This window comes from Henckelia pumila, chromosome 4, assembly GCF_033568475.1.
Source record: "Henckelia pumila isolate YLH828 chromosome 4, ASM3356847v2, whole genome shotgun sequence".
NCBI lineage: Eukaryota > Viridiplantae > Streptophyta > Magnoliopsida > Lamiales > Gesneriaceae > Henckelia > Henckelia pumila.
Window position 1 is genome coordinate 126,121,512 of NC_133123.1, and position 18,055 is coordinate 126,139,566.

The following is an 18,055-nucleotide window of genomic DNA, read 5'->3' on the forward strand; positions in this document are numbered from 1 at the left end:
ATAGATTAGTTGAGTGAGAGTCTTTACACAAAGACGTTAAAGATTGTATTTGTAGTCTTGGCATAAAGACGTTAAACATTATGCGGATTGTGAGGTTGAGGCCTATAATCATTTGAGTGGCTAGGAGTTCTTGTTTAAGTAGTGGGTAAGTTCTAAACCGAAATGGGTTTTTGCAAATGGGTTGTATAAATCAAAGTTTTCTAGTGATATCCTTTCGAGGAGGAAGAAGAGGTGACGTAGGAGTTGTTAAAATCTCCGAACATCCATAAACAAATTCGTGTCTCTTTATTTCTTGCATTTGTTTATTGCTACTGTTTTAGATTGCATTGTTGAAGCATTTTATATGTGTTTGATAAAATATCTAAATATTACATTTAAAGTGTTTGATAAAATGCTTTAACTAAACCGTTTTCATTATTTCAACTTGCATCTTTTTAAAATGATTTACAAAATGTTAAGTTAGTTTCTACGAAGGATTATTTCGAGTGTATTCCGCTTGGTTTGAAAACCAAACTCGATTTAATTCATCGGTGCTCAATATTTCGAGAACCGAGCTATTTTAGCTCAAGAAATGTTTTAAAGTGTGTATTCACCCTCCCTCCCTTTTACATACTGTCGTTCGATCCTATCAGTGTGTGTCATTTTGGTAAATAAGATAAATATCTAATGACTTATAAAAGATGAGACCATATAAAATGACTAATTTGTCTAATAATTTTGGTTTTGTTAAGAATTTACGTTAGGATGTAATCGTAATTTTATCTAAAGTTACGTCAATTAATTGAAAGTTAATTAAATGATTTATACTATAATAATATAGTAAGATAATTAGATTTTACAGCAATTTAACTTGACCTTTTATTTTGATCGTATATCAATTAAGCATTTAAAATAGCTCATGTACCAATTTTATATTTTATCAATAGTTTATGTACCAAAATAAATATTACTTATAATCTATTGTATTATGTACATGCATTGTGTATACATAATCACTAATAAAAAATAATAATCTTTTGTATTGTATTGTGTACATACATAAATAATACATGAATATTACTCATAATCTATTGTATTGTGTACATACGTATACATAATAGCTAATATAAAAAAATAATACATAAACAAAAGGCTTTCCCCCCGATTTCATACTTTGCAATGTGTAATGTTTTGGGTGATTAGAGCGAGTAAAATTAAAATCTCCGAATAATATTTTTATTTCTAACTGACAACAAATAAAAACTGTACATTATTCTTCCTTTGAACACTGGCTAAGCAAGCCAGCACAACACACATTTTGTTACAACTTATATAAACACAAAGGGGAGGAAAAGAACAAAGAAAGAGCTATCAGAATAATCCTAAAATGCCTAATCCCACTTTTCAAGAAACAACCATAAAACTTAACAGGTTCTCAATCTAGAACCATCACAAAATTGTCCTCACTGTTTGCCTGTCTTGCTGCTGCACTTTAACGAATTCTCCGTGTTTTTCACCAACGGTGCTTTCAGAGTCGTCTTTCATGAGGTACTTGTCGACTTGAGAAGCTGCTTGCCTGCCTTCGGAGATTGCCCACACGACAAGAGATTGACCCCTTCGGCAATCACCAGCTGCAAACACGCCTTTCACACTTGTCGCGAAACGCCCATACTCGGCTTTTAAGTTAGATCTGTTGTCTCGTTCTAGCTCCAATTTGTCTGCCAGTGTCTGAAAGAATGAAGCTCAAACACATTAAAGTGTGCTGAAAACTGAAACACATATTGTCCAATAAGACATGAGCGGGATCCAATGAGGAAGAACAATTCGACAAAAATAAATTTGAAACATTCCCGGATCGCCAATATGACATACACTGTGTCTGGACTATTACCATTTATCAGGGTACAAAATACTAACCGATTCAGGCCCGAGGAATCCCATGGCAAGAAGCACTAGATCAGCTTCGATAATCTCCTCTGAACCTTCAACTTCCTTGAATTGAAACTTTCCACTCGCGTCTTTTTCCCAGTGGACATGTACGACCTCAAGTCCTTTCACTGCTCCTTTCTCATCTCCTATGAAACGTTTGGTCAACACCTGATAGGACCTTGGATCCTTCCCAAACTTGGTAGTAGCTTCTTGGTGACCATAGTCTACACGGAATATACGGGGCCACTGCCAACAAACAAGTAGGAAACTATTTTTCATATCATCAAAGAAATAATAGCTGAAAAGAGGACACAAACATTTGCTGCTGCCAGAACAGAAGAACAGTTGAGAGGATGCTAGAGAAGCAAACATGTTTCACCAGAAAACTCTTGTATCAAATGTCCATTGAAGTATGTTTATTGGCTTCTCAATCTAAACGAAATCAATAGTCAATAGTTCAACACTAAAGCCAGAATATGGGCAGAAGAAGACTAATCAAACCTGTGGCCAAGGATTTCCTGCAGCCCTAGTACGCGGTGGCTCAGGGAGAAGCTCTAAATTTACGAGGTTACTGCAGCCATGCCTGATAGATGTTCCAATACAGTCGGTGCCCGTGTCACCTCCACCAATTACAACCACTTTCTTGTCTTTTGCGGAGATGTACTTGCCATCCTGAAGATTGCTATCAAGCAAGCTTTTTGTATTTGAATGCAGAAACTCCATAGCAAAATGGACTCCAGAAAGGTCTCGTCCAGGAACAGGAAGGTCCCTATCGAATAAATCAAATATCTCAATTTTTAAGACGAACATGAAATTTTTTCTCGCTTTATTTATGATCAATCAAGATCTGCAAGAGTTGCACATATTACCTCGGTTTTGTGGCTCCTACAGCCAAAACAATGGCGTCACTTTCCTCGTGAAGTTTATCTATCGAGTATGAGGGATCTTTTCCAACATTAGCATTGACCACAAAGTTGACACCTTCTTTTTCCATGAGATTGACCCTTCTCTGGACGACATCAATTTTGTCAGTCTTCATGTTTGGGACACCATACATCATAAGACCGCCTATTCTATCCGCACGTTCAAACACCGTTACAGTGTGACCCAGCCGATTTAATTGATCAGCAGCAGCCAAACCAGCAGGTCCACTTCCAATAATAGCAACTCTTTTTCTGAGATAGTGAAGACAATTAAAATATAATTGAACATCACAAAAGAGAAATTATTTTGATTTTTGCTCATCCATTTACGAGAATGCCAAGGTGAAAGTTCAGATGACAATATTATTGTATGTCAGAGAAGAAAGAACTGTGAGGAAAGAGAATATACCCAGTTCTCTTCAAAGGTGGCCGTGGCACCATCCATCCCTCCTCAAAAGCTTTGTCTATGATAGAACATTCAATACTTTTGATAGAGACTGGATTTTCTATGATACCAAGAACGCAAGACCCTTCACAAGGTGCAGGGCAAACACGACCAGTGAACTCTGGGAAATTGTTAGTCTCCAGAAGTCGATCCAATGCTTCACGCCATCTATTTTGGTACACTAACTCATTAAATTCAGGTATCTTATTCCCAAGAGGGCATCCAGAGTTCTCCTGCAAGTTTTTATAGGTTTTAATTCACTAAATGTTCAGATAAAAGTTAATTACTCAAACCAAGCTAGACAAAAGTGAATCTTCATCTTACCTGATGACAAAACGGAGTACCACAGTCCATACAACGAGCAGCTTGTGTTTTCAGGAGTGGGCCAGGTTTCATTTCTTCCATAACTTCATTCCAGTCATTCATTCGAACATTAGGATCTCTGTATGACACACCTTCTCGCTCATAAGCAACAAAACCCCTATGTTTCACGGCATCTGGAACACGAGTCGGCCTCTTTGATATTTCTTCTTCAACCTGTCAACCAGAACGATGATTAGTAATCAACAAAAAAGAAAAACTATTTTTTACAAGCTAAAAGTTCACGGCTCAGAAGAAATAGGATTGGTGAAAAAACAGTCTCCTGAATTTGGTCAGAATCCCTAGTCACTACTCAAACAAACTTGAAAAACTATTTTACAAGTTAAAATTCACTAAAAGTCACGATCCAGAAGAAAGACAATGGATGGAAAAATACTACAGAATTTGGTAAAAGAATATTTGCAAATTAGGCAAAGACAATGCAACCTTTATTATGTTTAGAACGGTAGGGAGATTGGAAGTGTCACAGTAATAAATAAATGTACCACCAAACATCCAAGAAAAATTCCAGTTATGTAGTACACATGCCCATTAATTGACATTTTTTGACACCAATAGTCATTCTCATTATTAGGTTAAAGCTACCCAATACAATGTAGTACATTGAAGTAGCATACAAGTAAAAAGGTTTCAGAAGAAAATTACTTGGCTGGATTTTTGACTGACAGATCCAGCTGCCAACTTCTTAAGCTCTTCAAAAGCATCTTTCTCCATCAACTCTGCCTCTTCTTGCACCTCAGCTTCTCTGGCAGATTTTTTTGAAGCTGCTTTTGAAATTTCCTCTGCTTTCTTGCTTGCAAGAACTTGTTTATAATCACGAGGAAAGACCTTGATGAATTTTGGCAGAAGAGACTCAAAATCAGTAAGAACTTGTTTCGCCAATTTGCTGCTTGTGTGACGTTGATGCTGTTGTATCATCATTCGAAGCGTCAAAATATCATCCTCTTCGATTACTGGATCAAGATCCACCAACTCAGAGTTGCACCGATTTCTGAACTTCGAATCAACATCGAGAACATATGCAATGCCTCCACTCATACCAGCAGCAAAGTTTCTTCCAGTCTCACCAAGCACGACGACAGTTCCACCAGTCATATACTCACAGCCGTGATCCCCCACACCTTCCACTACTGCTTTAGCTCCAGAGTTCCGAACGGCAAACCTTTCTGCTGCCATCCCATTAAAGTAAGCCTCTCCATTAGTGGCCCCATACAGGGCGACATTTCCAATGACAATATTCTCCTTTGGATCAAATTTGCTTTCTTTAGGCGGATACACAACAATTCTTCCACCTGACAAGCCTTTTCCAACATAATCATTACTATCACCTTCAAGCTCAAGGGTGATTCCGGAACAGAGAAAAGCTCCAAGACTCTGGCCTGCACTTCCACTTAGTTTGATGTGGATTGTATCTGAAGGAAGTCCCACCATATGGTAGCGCTTTGTCACTTCGTGGCTTAACATGGTTCCAACGGTTCGGTTTACGTTGCAGATTGGTGATTCAATGTATACAGGAAGACTTTTCTCCAAGGCAGGATGGGCTAATGCTATAAGTTTGTTATCTAAAGCCATGTCCAAACCATGATCCTGTTTCTGCACACAAAACTGAGCAGCATCTGGCCTAATATCAGCAGCTGGTCGGAGTAACAAGGAAAGATCAATGTTCTTAAGCTTCTCATTGTTGTTAGCAACATCTTTATCCAGTTCAAGCATGTCTGAGCGGCCAACCATTTCGTTGAGAGTTCGAAATCCAAGCTGAGACATTATCTCCCTCACTTCTTCCGCAAGCATGAAGAAGAAATTGATGACATGTTCTGGTTCACCGGCAAACTTTTCCCTAAGAACTGGATCTTGAGTGGCAATACCAACAGGGCAAGTGTTTTTATGGCACTTCCTCATCATGATACAACCCAGAGTTATGAGAGGAGCTGTGCTAAAACCGAACTCCTCTGCACCAAGAAGGGCAGCAATGGCCACGTCTCTTCCAGTTTTAAGTTGGCCATCTGTTTGAAGAACAGTTCGACCACGAAGATCATTAGCAACTAATGTTTGGTGGGTCTCTGCAAGACCAAGCTCCCAAGGAAGACCAGCACTCTTGATCCCAGTCCATCTCGAAGCTCCCGTACCTCCATCATGACCAGAGATCAAGACGTGATCAGCATGGCCCTTAACAACCCCACTAGCAATCACTCCAACACCAGCTTCAGAAACAAGCTTCACGCTAATGCGAGCCCCGGGATTTGCATTCTGCAGAAAGTTAATTGGCCAAAAAATTGTAACACAAGTACTGACAAGAGGAAATTACCATTGACACAGTAAGTAGATAATAATGAGAAGCAATCGTCATTAAAAGAACCAATTATCAAACGCCTTTGTTGAATTGCAAGGGCAACAGTGTAAATAACATGATCACATATCAAGAACTACCTTAAGGTCATGAATCAATTGTGCAAGATCTTCAATTGAATAAATGTCATGATGAGGAGGTGGACTGATAAGCCCCACGCCAGCAGTGGAATTCCGAGTGACAGCAATGTCGCCAATAACTTTGTGCCCTGGAAGTTCACCCCCTTCACCAGGCTTTGCTCCCTGGAACATGAAATCTCCAAAAGTCAGCAATACAATCAAAATGTACTCAGAAAGTTGTTGATGTAAAACACTCTCACCAAATATGAATTGTATAGATCACTAAACGACTCAAAGACACCAAAAGGTTCTCTGCATGTATGGCATCATCTATACCCATGTAAAGTATATTCATAAACAAAATGATCCTTTGCTCTTATTGAAAAGATGGTAGCCTATACATGATCTTACCATCTTTATATTTAGAGAGAGAGAGAAATGAAAAAGTGAGAAAGAATACCTGAGCCATTTTTATCTGTAATTCATCAGCATTTGTCAGATAATAGCTAGAAACTCCAAATCTGCCGCTGGCAACCTGCTTAATAGCACTCCTCCTTGGATTCCTTGAACCATCTGCAAGCGGTTCCATTCGAGATGGTTGTTCACCTCCCTCACCTATATGCCCAAAAAAAAATAACACAATAAACATCATGGAAGAGGATTCAAGTCTTGAAAAGTGAAGATAAAAAATGCAAGACAAGCAAAAGTAGTTGTAAGAAATATAACTAGAAAAAACTACCTTAGCAAACACAATACAATTGACAATTCTATGTTACTAAAAGACAACAGATAATTTAAAATTTCACTACTGACATTTTATCAAAAGACCTTGAAGAAAGTGGCATTAGCTTACCAGTGTTGGACTTTCCCCCAATTTTGTTCATAGCAATAGCTAGAGTTGTATGTGCCTCCAATGATATTGATCCATAGCTCATGGCACCGGTACAAAACCGTTGTACAATCTCACTAGCTGGCTGAACTTCTTCAATAGGTACCTTTACTTCAGCCTCTTTAAATTTCAGAAGTCCCCTTAAATTGCAGGACTTGTTCAATTCTTGGATGAGCTTAGAATATTCTTTGTAAGCAGCCACGCTGTTAGACCTGGCAGCTTCTTGCAACTTTGCCATGGCAAGAGGATCGTTCAGGTGCAATTCACCACCTTTCCTCCAGTGATAATCACCTGGATTAGGGAGTGCAACAGCCTCAGCACTACCAGGTGGCAACGCACGTGTTGGGAAAGCCAGCTCATGCAACTCGAGTGCATCCTGCGCAAGGGCTTCAAAAGTGGCACCCTCAACTCTGCTAGGGGTTCCAGTGAAGCATCGTTCCATCACCTCTGATGATAGACCCACTGCCTCAAAGATTTGTGCTCCCTTGTATGAGGCCAAAGTCGATATACCCATCTTGGCAAGGACTTTCATCATGCCATAGTTGCTGGCATTGAAATATTTCCTGACAAGCTCATCCTTCGAGTGGAACTCACCAGTTGCTTTGGGCGGAATTTTACCATCAACTTGCAATCTCCAAATGGCCTCAACCGCCAAATAAGGGCAGATTGCATCTGCACCAAATCCTACAAGTGTACAAAAATGGTGTACTTCACGGGGCTCGGCAGATTCAACAATCAATGCAACTCGGGTTCGCTCAAGTTTCTTCACTAAATGATGATGGACAGCACCAATGGCCATAAGGGAACTTACTGCAACACGCTTCGGTGAGAAAGCTGCATAATTCCATGAATAAAACATTATTGAATTGAAGTGAACTACATAAAAAAAATAAAAAGATAAAATAAGATGTAAGGCATTCTATCATTGATTAATGATACAATGATGGTGTACCTCGGTCAGAAAGCACTAGTGCAGTATAACCCTCCTTGATTGCATTATGTGCCTCCGAACATATCCTGTCTAATGTCTCCTCCAAGCCCTTCCTACCACGGTCCTTGGAGTACGTGATATCTAGAACTTTGCTTCTCCAGCCTCTGTAACTCATTCTTTTTATTGCTTCCATTTCATCAATTGATAGGAGAGGACCTTTTAATGATAGACGATGGCACTGCTCTTCGGTAGTCTCTGTGAGATCACCTTCTGGACCAATCATGCATTCCATCGAGGTAACTATCTTCTCCCTAATGGGATCGATTGGAGGATTTGTGACCTGAGCAAACATCTGCTTAAAATATTCAAAAGTAAGCTTTTCCCTATCAGACATCACGGCCAGTGGAGCATCATTTCCCATAGACCCAAGGGCCTCAATGCCGTCTTTCGCCATGGGTAGTAACAGCATTTCTAAAGATTCAACTGTGTAACTGCACAAAAGGTCGACAATCAAGTCTTCAAGGACCAATGACGAAAGATGCATCAAGAACAAGCAAAGTTAAGACATTACATACCCAAATGCCTTCAGTGGAGCCAATAAACCATGGATACCCATGTGTTCCATGTTTTCGTCGTTGCGAGATACCTAAAATCACAATATTTTCGTTCATATTAAATCATGAAAGAAAATTGAAGTTTTCAATATGAAAGAAGATTAAAGATTTTCAATCGACGACACACAAAACAGAAAAAAAGTAACGGCCCCAAAAGGTGGAAGAGACATTCAAGAAACTGAAAATAGTGCTAACCGGTACAACTCCAGCTATGGGAGGAGGAATACGGTCAGATTCCCGGACAGATTCAACAATGTCTTTCAATTGTATCTTTTGCCTTTTTAGCCAGTCACCATAAGGCCTTGCAAGCGAATATTGTTGCTTCAAGGCTTCATCATCTACAACAACATGATTCTCAAAGTCCACGAGGAGCATCATACCAGGATTAAGTCTCCCTTTCCTGGAGACATCCTCTGGGGGAATATCAACCACTCCAACTTCACTTGCCATAATAACTCTCCCACTGTGTGTCACATAAAAGCGACCAGGACGTAATCCATTCCGATCCAATGTTGCTCCAAGATACCGTCCGTCAGTAACTGTAAATTATGATACATATAAACCAGGCAAGATCGTATAACATATGGCATGAAAAACGAAAGTTTAAATCAGGAGAATCTATAAAAACATACATGATATAAGAGCAGGGCCATCCCATGGTTCCATAAGAGCAGAGAAATATTCGTACAAGGACTTCCGATGAGGATCCATGTTCTTATCATTCTGCCAAGCTTCAGGAATCATCATCATTATAGCTTCAGGGAGACTTCTACCAGCTCGAACCAAAAGCTCAAGCACACCATCAAAGGCACCTAATATTTAATTAACGTCATTAGATACATATACAAACTAATTGTAGCAGTATTGACACAGGCACTTCGGTTCTGTGAATTGTGAAAAAATTATTAATTTCGAATGAACACAACATATTAAAAGATATTTTTAGAAGCAAATGTGGGAAGAAAAGATTTTGGCAAATATACAACCTGAATCTGACGAGCTAGCATCTACAATAGGTAGAATCTTCTTCATCTCCGTCTTTGACAAGCCAAGCTCCTTGCACTTTAAAAGACCTTCACGAGCTTTCATCCTACATGAAAGAAAATAAAAATACCAATGACTTTCTCACTCGTGTTTATTATCAAAATTCTAGTAGAGCTGGCGCAAAGTGATAAAATGCCAAATCACATCCACAAAATCAGAAAATAGTTTCTTAGATAAAATGTCATCCTTGTACTTGAACATGCATTATTATGGAAGGGGACTGACAAGTGATAAGAAAAGCAGACTTAGAAAAGCTACCATGGGAAAATCCGTGGTTTCATACGCAACATAACTACACTTATATACGGCAACAGCTCTGTGAATTATCTTATCTTGACAGAGGCAAAAAAACAGAAAGCATTAAAAAGAAACCACTCACCAGTTGACATTTCCCCTAAGCGTGTTAATTTCCCCATTGTGCCCAAGGACACGCATTGGTTGAGCACGATCCCAGCTGGGGAATGTGTTTGTCGAGAACCTAGAGTGTATCTGTGACAAGAATCCAGAGGAGCAATTATTTCAATATCAATTGAAAACATGTTAGTGTCATGAAATAAGCCTACAACTAAATCGCGTACAGGCACCATCAGCAGTATGCACAGCGGTGTCGATACCAATCATAGAGAGAAACCCTAAGCTACCTAGACCAAACACATTCTTTCCCACAGTAAGACAGGTTTTGATCTTTAATATGGACCATGCCAGAACCATGCCAAGTTTCTGCAAACATTATTACTTCGTATTAGGTTCCTTACCAACTCGGCCAAAGAATCCAATCCGGCATCCAAAATCAAATAGTATTCAAGGGTGTGGAAGAACTTAAGAGATCATTCATACTTCAATGCCTCAGAAGTCATTCCTCAACCTTGCATCGCTTTGGTTAATCGGTTGTTCCCATGCTGTTGGTTGTCGAAGTATGGTGTCAGCATAGAATAAAACAGAGAATGGATAAAATATTTACCAGGGCCATGTAGCTCGTAAACCTTTCATTGCCAAGATCCGCATGGTAGTATTCCTTTAACTGGTTAGGCTTCAATTGACCTTTGTAGACGACAGTCCTAAAAATTAAAGAATATAAGACCCTCAAACTCCTCAATGAGTGCAGTTAAGTATCCAATCAACGGAATGAAACTAACCTCGATGACAAAGAGCATATATAGAAATCCTTGACGCCACCGTGTTGAAGGTTCAAAGCAGCTCGGATGGCTACCATGGAAACCCTTCTTAATATATACATCTATAAGAACAAAGAGATTATTGAAAGACTGAGAGAAGATAATAGCCATCAGTGATTTACAATGATACCACTTTCAAACCAGGTATTCTACCTGCTGTTCAAAATCCACCTTCGACCTGGGAGTTGGGGTAAGGAAAACTTGTTCAATAACGGGTTCAGTCTGCAGAGCAGACTTGCCCAATCCTGAGTTATCTGTGGGGACTGGTCGCCACCCAAGAACTGTATGGCCAAGTGATTCAGCCACCTACAACACAATCAGACAAAGATCCGTCAGAAAATTTATGATAATCTTAGAAAGCAGCAAATTTTAGTCATCAAGTACCTAATGTTCAAATTTAGAACTTTGTATATTACCTTAGTGAATATAATTTTACTCTGATCCCTCCTACTATCTGAAGTAGGCAAGAAAAACATGCCAACCGCATATTCACCAGGTGCAGGTAGCTCAAAGCCAGCATCTTTCGCAACCTGATGCCACATCACCCGAATGCCATCAGCAACATAACCCATAATTGGGAAAAAAAAATTACTTTATGTAAGTTCAGTGTTACAGATTACACTCTTCATGATTTCCACTAGTCAGTTCTGAGATTTTAAATAGTCAGATATTAAAGGAAAAAACTTTACATTTAAATCTCAAATTTAAATAAAAGAAGCAGCAGATTTTTTCCTAAAAAACCAATAATAATAAATTCTGCATAAATCTACTATTAAGAATTGAAATTGCATTCTCTAACTTCATCATTTTTAATAGACGAAACGAAACGAAACTGCAACTAAAAGACCAAAAAAAAAAAAAAAAAAAGTGACCTTTAAACTGACCTCTTTGTAGAAAGCATGAGGAAGGCCCACAAGAATTCCAGCTCCATCTCCAGTATTCGTTTCACATCCACAAGCACCTCTGTGTGACATGCGCACTAGCATTTCAATAGCATCAGTCACCTGGAAAACCAAAAAAAATCGTAAAATATTAAGCAAAGAAATAAAATAAAACACGAATCTTTAATCATCATGTTATGAACAACGAATGATAGGTACCGTTTTACGGCTACTTTCGCCGGAAAGCTCGGCCACAAACCCCACACCACACGAGTCTTTATCGAAAGCCGGGTCATAAAGACCGAGTGGCTTTTCCGGCACCTGAGAAAGCGCATTTTTCACAACCACCCGCAGCTTCGGAGCCCGGCCCGGACCATCGGTCTGCCACAGATGCAGCCTCTCCGAGCCGGAACCTACACCTGAAGCAGAAGCAACACCACTCCGCAGACTCGTACCGCGCACAAAATTCTTATCCAGATTGACACTCCTCTTCGCCCAAAATCCCCGGGAAACCCTCCCTCTCCGGCTCAATGCCGCCACCGCATTAAGCTGGTGGCTCGGCGCGCTCACCGCCTTCACCGAACCATCGATAAGCCCACCGCCTTTGACTCGGACCCCAGATCCCGAAGCCACCGACATTTTCCACCGAACCCAGAAAACACCGCCTTACACGCTTATCCCAACACACGCACCCACAACAGCAAACCGATCAGATCTACCGGAATCCACCAATTTCTAAAGCAAACCCAATTGAAAGAAATGGACAAGAAAATGTTGAAAAGCGAAAAAGGGGGTATCTTATGAACAAGAAACTCTCTTTAAGGTAGGTGGGGTGACTAATTCTAAGCAGGGTCCTTGTAATCCACGGCGGCGAAGTGTTCGAGATCAACAGAAGAGCCACCGAGAAAAATAAAACAAGCGCAAAATTCGGGGGGACAGGAACGAAACAAGAAATCGATAGGCCTCAGAGAAGCGGAAGAACAGAACAAGAACTGGGCTTGAATCGCTTCGGGTTGCAGAAGCTGAGCGAGGTAAATCGCGAAGCCGGAGGGTGGTAGATTTATAGAAAGAAAATGTGATTGCCACGAGGAATCTAGTGATATGATGCTGGCTCGTGGGGCCCTCCACTTCATTAAAATAGACAATTACATGGTATAATCCTGTTTCCTTTGTTTAATTTAATAAATTAAATTAAATTTCCACCTTAATTTATTGCAATTTTTAGATGTCATTGTAATTTTTTTAATTCTATATTATATTTCGGATTTGAAATTCAATTGTAACGTTTTTGTTTTCAGTGTTATATCGATTCTTAAAAATTCCATAAAAGGTAAATATATCCCTTATCTATTGAGTAACTAATAAATTTTGTAAACAACGAAAGATTATCAACACTTATCTTCTTATCCTTTTTTTTTGTTTGCCAAAAGTCTTTTATCTAGGTGACATTATCTCCTTCTTATTAAGGAATATTTACAGAACTTATATGTTGATGGCATAATATAATTTTAAAATGTATTAGTATCTTCTTATTTGAAATAACATAATCTCATATTTAGTATATATATATGTTGGTTATAAAAATAACTCGCATCCATTTCTAATATTTTATTTATATATTTCAATTAATTGACATAAATAGTATGTTTTATTTATTGTAAAGTTTGATATTTATTTTTTAATTAAAAAAAAGTGGGGAAAATGGTTAGTTTCATTTTATTAGTGATGAAAGGGGAATGTGGTGATAACACGTGGGAGTGTGGGCTATGCGGCACGCGACAACCGCTCATGGGTGAATCCGATGGCTGTTTGTATTAAACCTGTCGGGTTTAGGTTCGGTGGGGACAACCCTTATTCTGGAATCTTGCCTTGTAACGCTGCCGCCTTTAGCCTCGGTTCCGAGCCTCCGCGGCTCGGTTCTTGGTAAAACTTGGTACCACTGCCTTTTTTACTTTTTCTCCTTTAAATCGGGACAATGAATCCGACGTCCAATCCCACCGCCACCTAAGCTGTTGAGTCGGTGGCAGGTTTGGTTATTTTTAGAAAGTGCTGTCAAAAAAGGGAAAATTATTTTTAGACAGTGATTTTTCAACTATATATGTATATATAACAAATAATATGGATTAAATGTGTTTAGCATTATTTAGATTTTAAATTTTCATTTTAAAAATATCAAAATCAATATCACTCGAACCAATAAATATTCATTGAGTAGGTGATCAATTGTGAGACGGTATCACGATCCATGAGACGTGTCAACCCAACTCATATTTATAATCAATAATAATATTTTTGACATAAAAAATAATATTTTTTAATGAAACTCAAATACATGATTCAACACAATAAATTGACCCGTGAAACTATCTCACAAGAGTTTTTGTGATATTAATTGGTTATAAAAAAAAACTTATATTTTTTATCATGTAATTTGCACACTCTTCATATTTGAATATTTGATCATATTATTAATCAATTAACGGTTTCAGTCCATTAATTCTCATGTCTTCCTCATTTTAGTCATTTTTCACGGAAGTGTTTATGTCAGCAGTTTTCTATGGCACGTCATCATTCTCCGATGCTATGTCACCATTCTGACAAGAAATATTAAAATTGAAAGAAGTGCATACTAAAAAATCAAGACTGTGACGTATAATTTCTATATTAACTTGTTATATTTTCTACTTGGATATATTTGAGCAGAACACTAATTTTTCGCCTTTGATTCTATTTATTTTTCAGAGTCAAAAGTTTTTTTATATATATAATATAAAAACGAATATTTCTTTGGGAGAAGATGGCAAAATACTTTTGAGTATGAAAAGGCTTTTATGTTGAAATAAATAGAAGTAATTAATAGCAAATATTAATTAGCTTAACAATCAAATGATATAAGTAGTCATAATCGTGTTCAAATCAATCACCTCAAACATTTAGTATATCAATTAAAAGGAAAGAACCCCTAATTTTAAATTCAATTATTAATATCAACCTTACATTCTTTCAATAATTCTCTTATCCTCAAACCAAAAAATACTAAAAAATTAAATTAAAATATTTTCTTATCTCAATTTTATTATTTTTAATATTTCTGGTATATATAAATTAAATTACACCGCGCATGATTGTCAAAATTATTAGATTTTTATGACTATTTGATCGTTTCAACTAAAAAACTATCGCACCGGTGTAAGTTCATGATAATTAATGGAAAACTTACTTATAAAATTATTATGAGTATTAGCTTTTACCTAGAAAATGAAAAAATATATATATATATATATATATAATTTTCATTTCCAGGCATATATTTTACTCGTGATGGTGTAGTTTGAGTTGACATGCAAAATGTGACGAAGTGGATGACGAAAATTGATACATTGAATTTAGCCAAAAAATTGTTTAATTAATCACAGTTTATTGAATAGAGACTATGCGGCCAATTGTAACAGCTGATGGTTATATCATATATGCGGCTAACAGCAACAGCCAACAGTTTATACAAAATCTTATCTTTTTCTGCTTCTTTAATTTGTGTTTGTGAAATTCGTGACGACTTATATTTTTTTACATTTATATTATATGATAGTATGTTTTTGTTTTATCAAAAACTACATATAGTTCGTGTTAACTGTGTAAGTTAAATTTATCATATCATATATGTTTTTAAGTATCAGATTTCATTTCAATCGTTATATGCTCCCTCGCATGTGCCTGATTATATATATAACTAACGTATACGTAATTAAGATACCAAAAATATTTACTCTGCAAAAGTGATATCAAACAACTTGTGTCTTTGTGGTCCAATTATTCAACGTTTTTATGTAGACATTTGACGTTAATTCACATAGGCACTGCTTGGTTTGAGTGATAGGATAAGTAATCCATAGATAAATAATATAATGCAAATTAAAAATAAATAAGAAAAAATAGTTATTACATTATTTGATTTGATGGATAAATTATAATTTATTTGATTTAATTGATGTAAAATTATTAATTAATAAATAGATAAATAATATGACGAAAATAAGGCGAAATTAATTGGGATAAGTTATACATAGATTAATAATACATATATTATAAAATCCATTTAATTAATGGTTGATGTTACTTGTATGATAAGATCGGTATACAAGATCCTATTTTTATGGTATTGTTCAAATTATGGATCTGATGGTTTATTTATATATATATATATATATATATATAACTCATAAACATAATGTTGGAGAGCTGACGTGACAAATCATTAAATCATTAAATTAACAATTAAAATAATACTCGTAATGTATGTTGAACTTTACCGATAATATATCTTTCAAAGTCAGACACATCCTCTTTCCACTTATCGTCAATTAAGTTGTGTTTGGATGCGATGATTTGATTTTAAAAAATAATTTGAGTGATGGATTTGAAACGATACACATGTTAAGAGCTTGTTTGCTTTAGACAGTTTTTAAAAAAATAAGTGTTTTTTAAGTTGGCTTTTAAAAGCACTTTTTTAAGTAAAAGCTGAAATAATTTTGTGTTTGGATAAATAGATTGAAAATATTTTTTTAAAATTGAGTTATAAAAAAAACATTTGAAAAGCTATAAATATGAGCTTTTAAAAAAAAACACTTATTTTGGCTTAATTAAGTGTTTTTAAAAGCACTTAAATTTTATCTAAACACATATCAGACAATAAAAGCGCTTTTTATAAATAAAAAAAAAACATTTTTTCTCTTTTGTCTATTGAAGTCAAACGCACTCTTAAGTGTATTTTAAATATATCATAATTACTATTGCATCTACATGAATTAGTAAGAAAATGATATGAAATCCACCCAATATAAAATATATCATCCTTATAAATGAAAGGATTTAAAATTCATAGATCTTAAATTCATAGCTTCAAATCTTTTTATCAAAGTGCAACCTTCATGTGTTAAAAAATTATAATTACCAATGATGATATGATTAAAAATATATTTAAAAATGCATCAATCTAAGTACATGTGTGTATTATCTTATGGCAAAAAAATCTCACGTTTTATGAAAATTTTCACCTCGTTTTTTTCTAATAGAGGGAATTGGAGCTCATGCCTTGTATCTCGGTTATTGCGATACATATTGATGTTAATTGCATTAATCTCCTTCAAAAAATCTAAAAAACGTACCTAGTTTTGCTTGATTTTGAAAAACACGATAGCCAAATTATGCTATTAGTTTTATATAGGTTCTTTTTTTTTTTGTTTTTAAATTTTTTTACAAGAGGTGGTGATGCCATTAACCCTCCATATCCTATGAATTAAGTAATTTTTGGCGGCTTATTATCAAGTCAATGAAAGAAATGGTTGATACCCGGAGGAGGAAACCACCTCAGCTCATGGATGACCCTAATATAAAAGGAACATTCCTAATCAACCAGAACTGGTTCAGGAGCTCGAGAGCTCGAGAGCTCAGCCAAGCTCCTCCACCATCACCTCCAGCTCGGGTCGGGAGCTCAGCCAAGCTCCTCCACCATCACCTCCAGCTCGGGTCGGGAGCTCAGCCAAGCTCCTCCACCATCACCTCCAGCTCGGGTCGGGAGCTCGGGAGCTCAGCCAAGCTCCTCCACCATCGCCTCCAGCTCGGGTCGGGAGCTCTGGAGTTCATCTCAGCTCCGATATCAGTAGGGAGTTAGCTTAGTAGAGGGGTTGGACAACCTTGATGAGCTAGCTAAGATGTTAGGATCAGTGTTCAGGTTGAGTTCAGGGGTTCAGCAATAACTCACTCATCCCTTTTCCATATGACCCCAGGGAGAGCAGCAGTATAGCGTCCTCATGATGACAGTTCAGATCAGATTAAGTGTATTGTTATTTCCTTTGTCAGACAAGATTCGGGCGAGATCTCAGCCTAAATACTCGGGATTGTGATCCCAGGATTCGCGGATTCTTGATAAGAAAGGTAGGCGCTAAATCCGGAGCTCTCTCCTATAAATACCAGGTTCACTTTCATTATTTGAATCCTAATTTTTCACTCATGCACACACCACTCTCTATATTTTCGCTATCCTAGCATCTGACTTGAGCGTCGAAGGGGATACGCCGGAACACCTTCCGGCCCCCCTTAACACTCTTGTTAGTGGTTTCAGGTCAGAAGCAGTTCATCTTTTATTTGGAGGAGCTTCTTCAGCTCGTCCAAGGAGATCACTTTATTGAGAGATGAAGATCCAACAGCACTTCACCTCTGTCCATTATCCCCAAAGCAATGGCCAGGTGGAAGTGACTAACCGATCCTTAGTACAAAGTTTGAAGACACGCTTGGGAAAGGCCCAGGGAAATTGGGTGGAAGAGCTCCCTAGCGTGTTATGGTCATATCGTACTACGCCAAAAATTGGGACCGGAGAAATTCCATTTAGCCTGGTTTATGGAAATGAGGCGGTCTTGCCAGCAGAAATTGGGGAAGAGTCGGCTCGGGTCATTTACTAT

At 37.4% G+C, this 18,055-nt stretch overlaps 1 protein-coding gene across 3 annotated transcripts; it reads right to left on the minus strand.

Moving 5' to 3' along the window:
• Nucleotides 1–1,188: 1,188 nt before the first annotated feature.
• On the minus strand, nucleotides 1,189–12,643 carry LOC140863322 (glutamate synthase 1 [NADH], chloroplastic). Of its 3 annotated transcripts, XM_073266666.1 has the most exons (22): nucleotides 11,817–12,643; nucleotides 11,601–11,720; nucleotides 11,133–11,246; nucleotides 10,870–11,022; nucleotides 10,678–10,778; nucleotides 10,503–10,599; nucleotides 9,921–10,030; nucleotides 9,484–9,587; nucleotides 9,130–9,309; nucleotides 8,693–9,036; nucleotides 8,459–8,529; nucleotides 7,905–8,374; nucleotides 6,917–7,786; nucleotides 6,524–6,678; nucleotides 6,085–6,246; nucleotides 4,303–5,904; nucleotides 3,601–3,813; nucleotides 3,241–3,509; nucleotides 2,778–3,083; nucleotides 2,410–2,677; nucleotides 1,897–2,154; nucleotides 1,189–1,707 (listed from the first exon to the last, which is right to left on the minus strand). In XM_073266666.1, exons 1-22 carry the CDS (start codon nucleotides 12,234–12,236, stop codon nucleotides 1,429–1,431), a joined length of 6,666 nt encoding a protein of 2,221 aa, XP_073122767.1. In that variant the 5' UTR covers nucleotides 12,237–12,643; the 3' UTR covers nucleotides 1,189–1,428. The 3 variants fall into 3 exon arrangements, with proteins under 3 accessions (XP_073122767.1, XP_073122769.1, XP_073122768.1); XM_073266668.1 differs by lacking the exons at nucleotides 10,503–10,599; nucleotides 10,678–10,778; nucleotides 10,870–11,022; ... (1 more) ...; nucleotides 11,601–11,720; nucleotides 11,817–12,643 and adding an exon at nucleotides 10,297–10,436; XM_073266667.1 differs by lacking the exons at nucleotides 10,503–10,599; nucleotides 10,678–10,778; nucleotides 10,870–11,022; ... (1 more) ...; nucleotides 11,601–11,720; nucleotides 11,817–12,643 and adding an exon at nucleotides 10,120–10,268.
• Between the last annotated feature and the right edge of the window lie 5,412 nt (nucleotides 12,644–18,055).

What these genes read in the sequence shown, in the direction of transcription:
- LOC140863322 (XM_073266666.1), bottom strand. Translation starts at nt 12,236, where the DNA reads ATGTCGGTGGCTTCGGGATCTGGGGTCCGAGTCAAAGGCGGTGGGCTT. An exon ending in TGGCCCTGCTCTTATATCAT is followed by an intron (nt 9,037 to 9,129) that starts GTATGTTTTTAT and finishes CATAATTTACAG; the next exon opens with TTACTGACGGACGGTATCTT. An exon ending in GTAGGAGCCACAAAACCGAG is followed by an intron (nt 2,678 to 2,777) that starts GTAATATGTGCA and finishes TTTATTCGATAG; the next exon opens with GGACCTTCCTGTTCCTGGAC.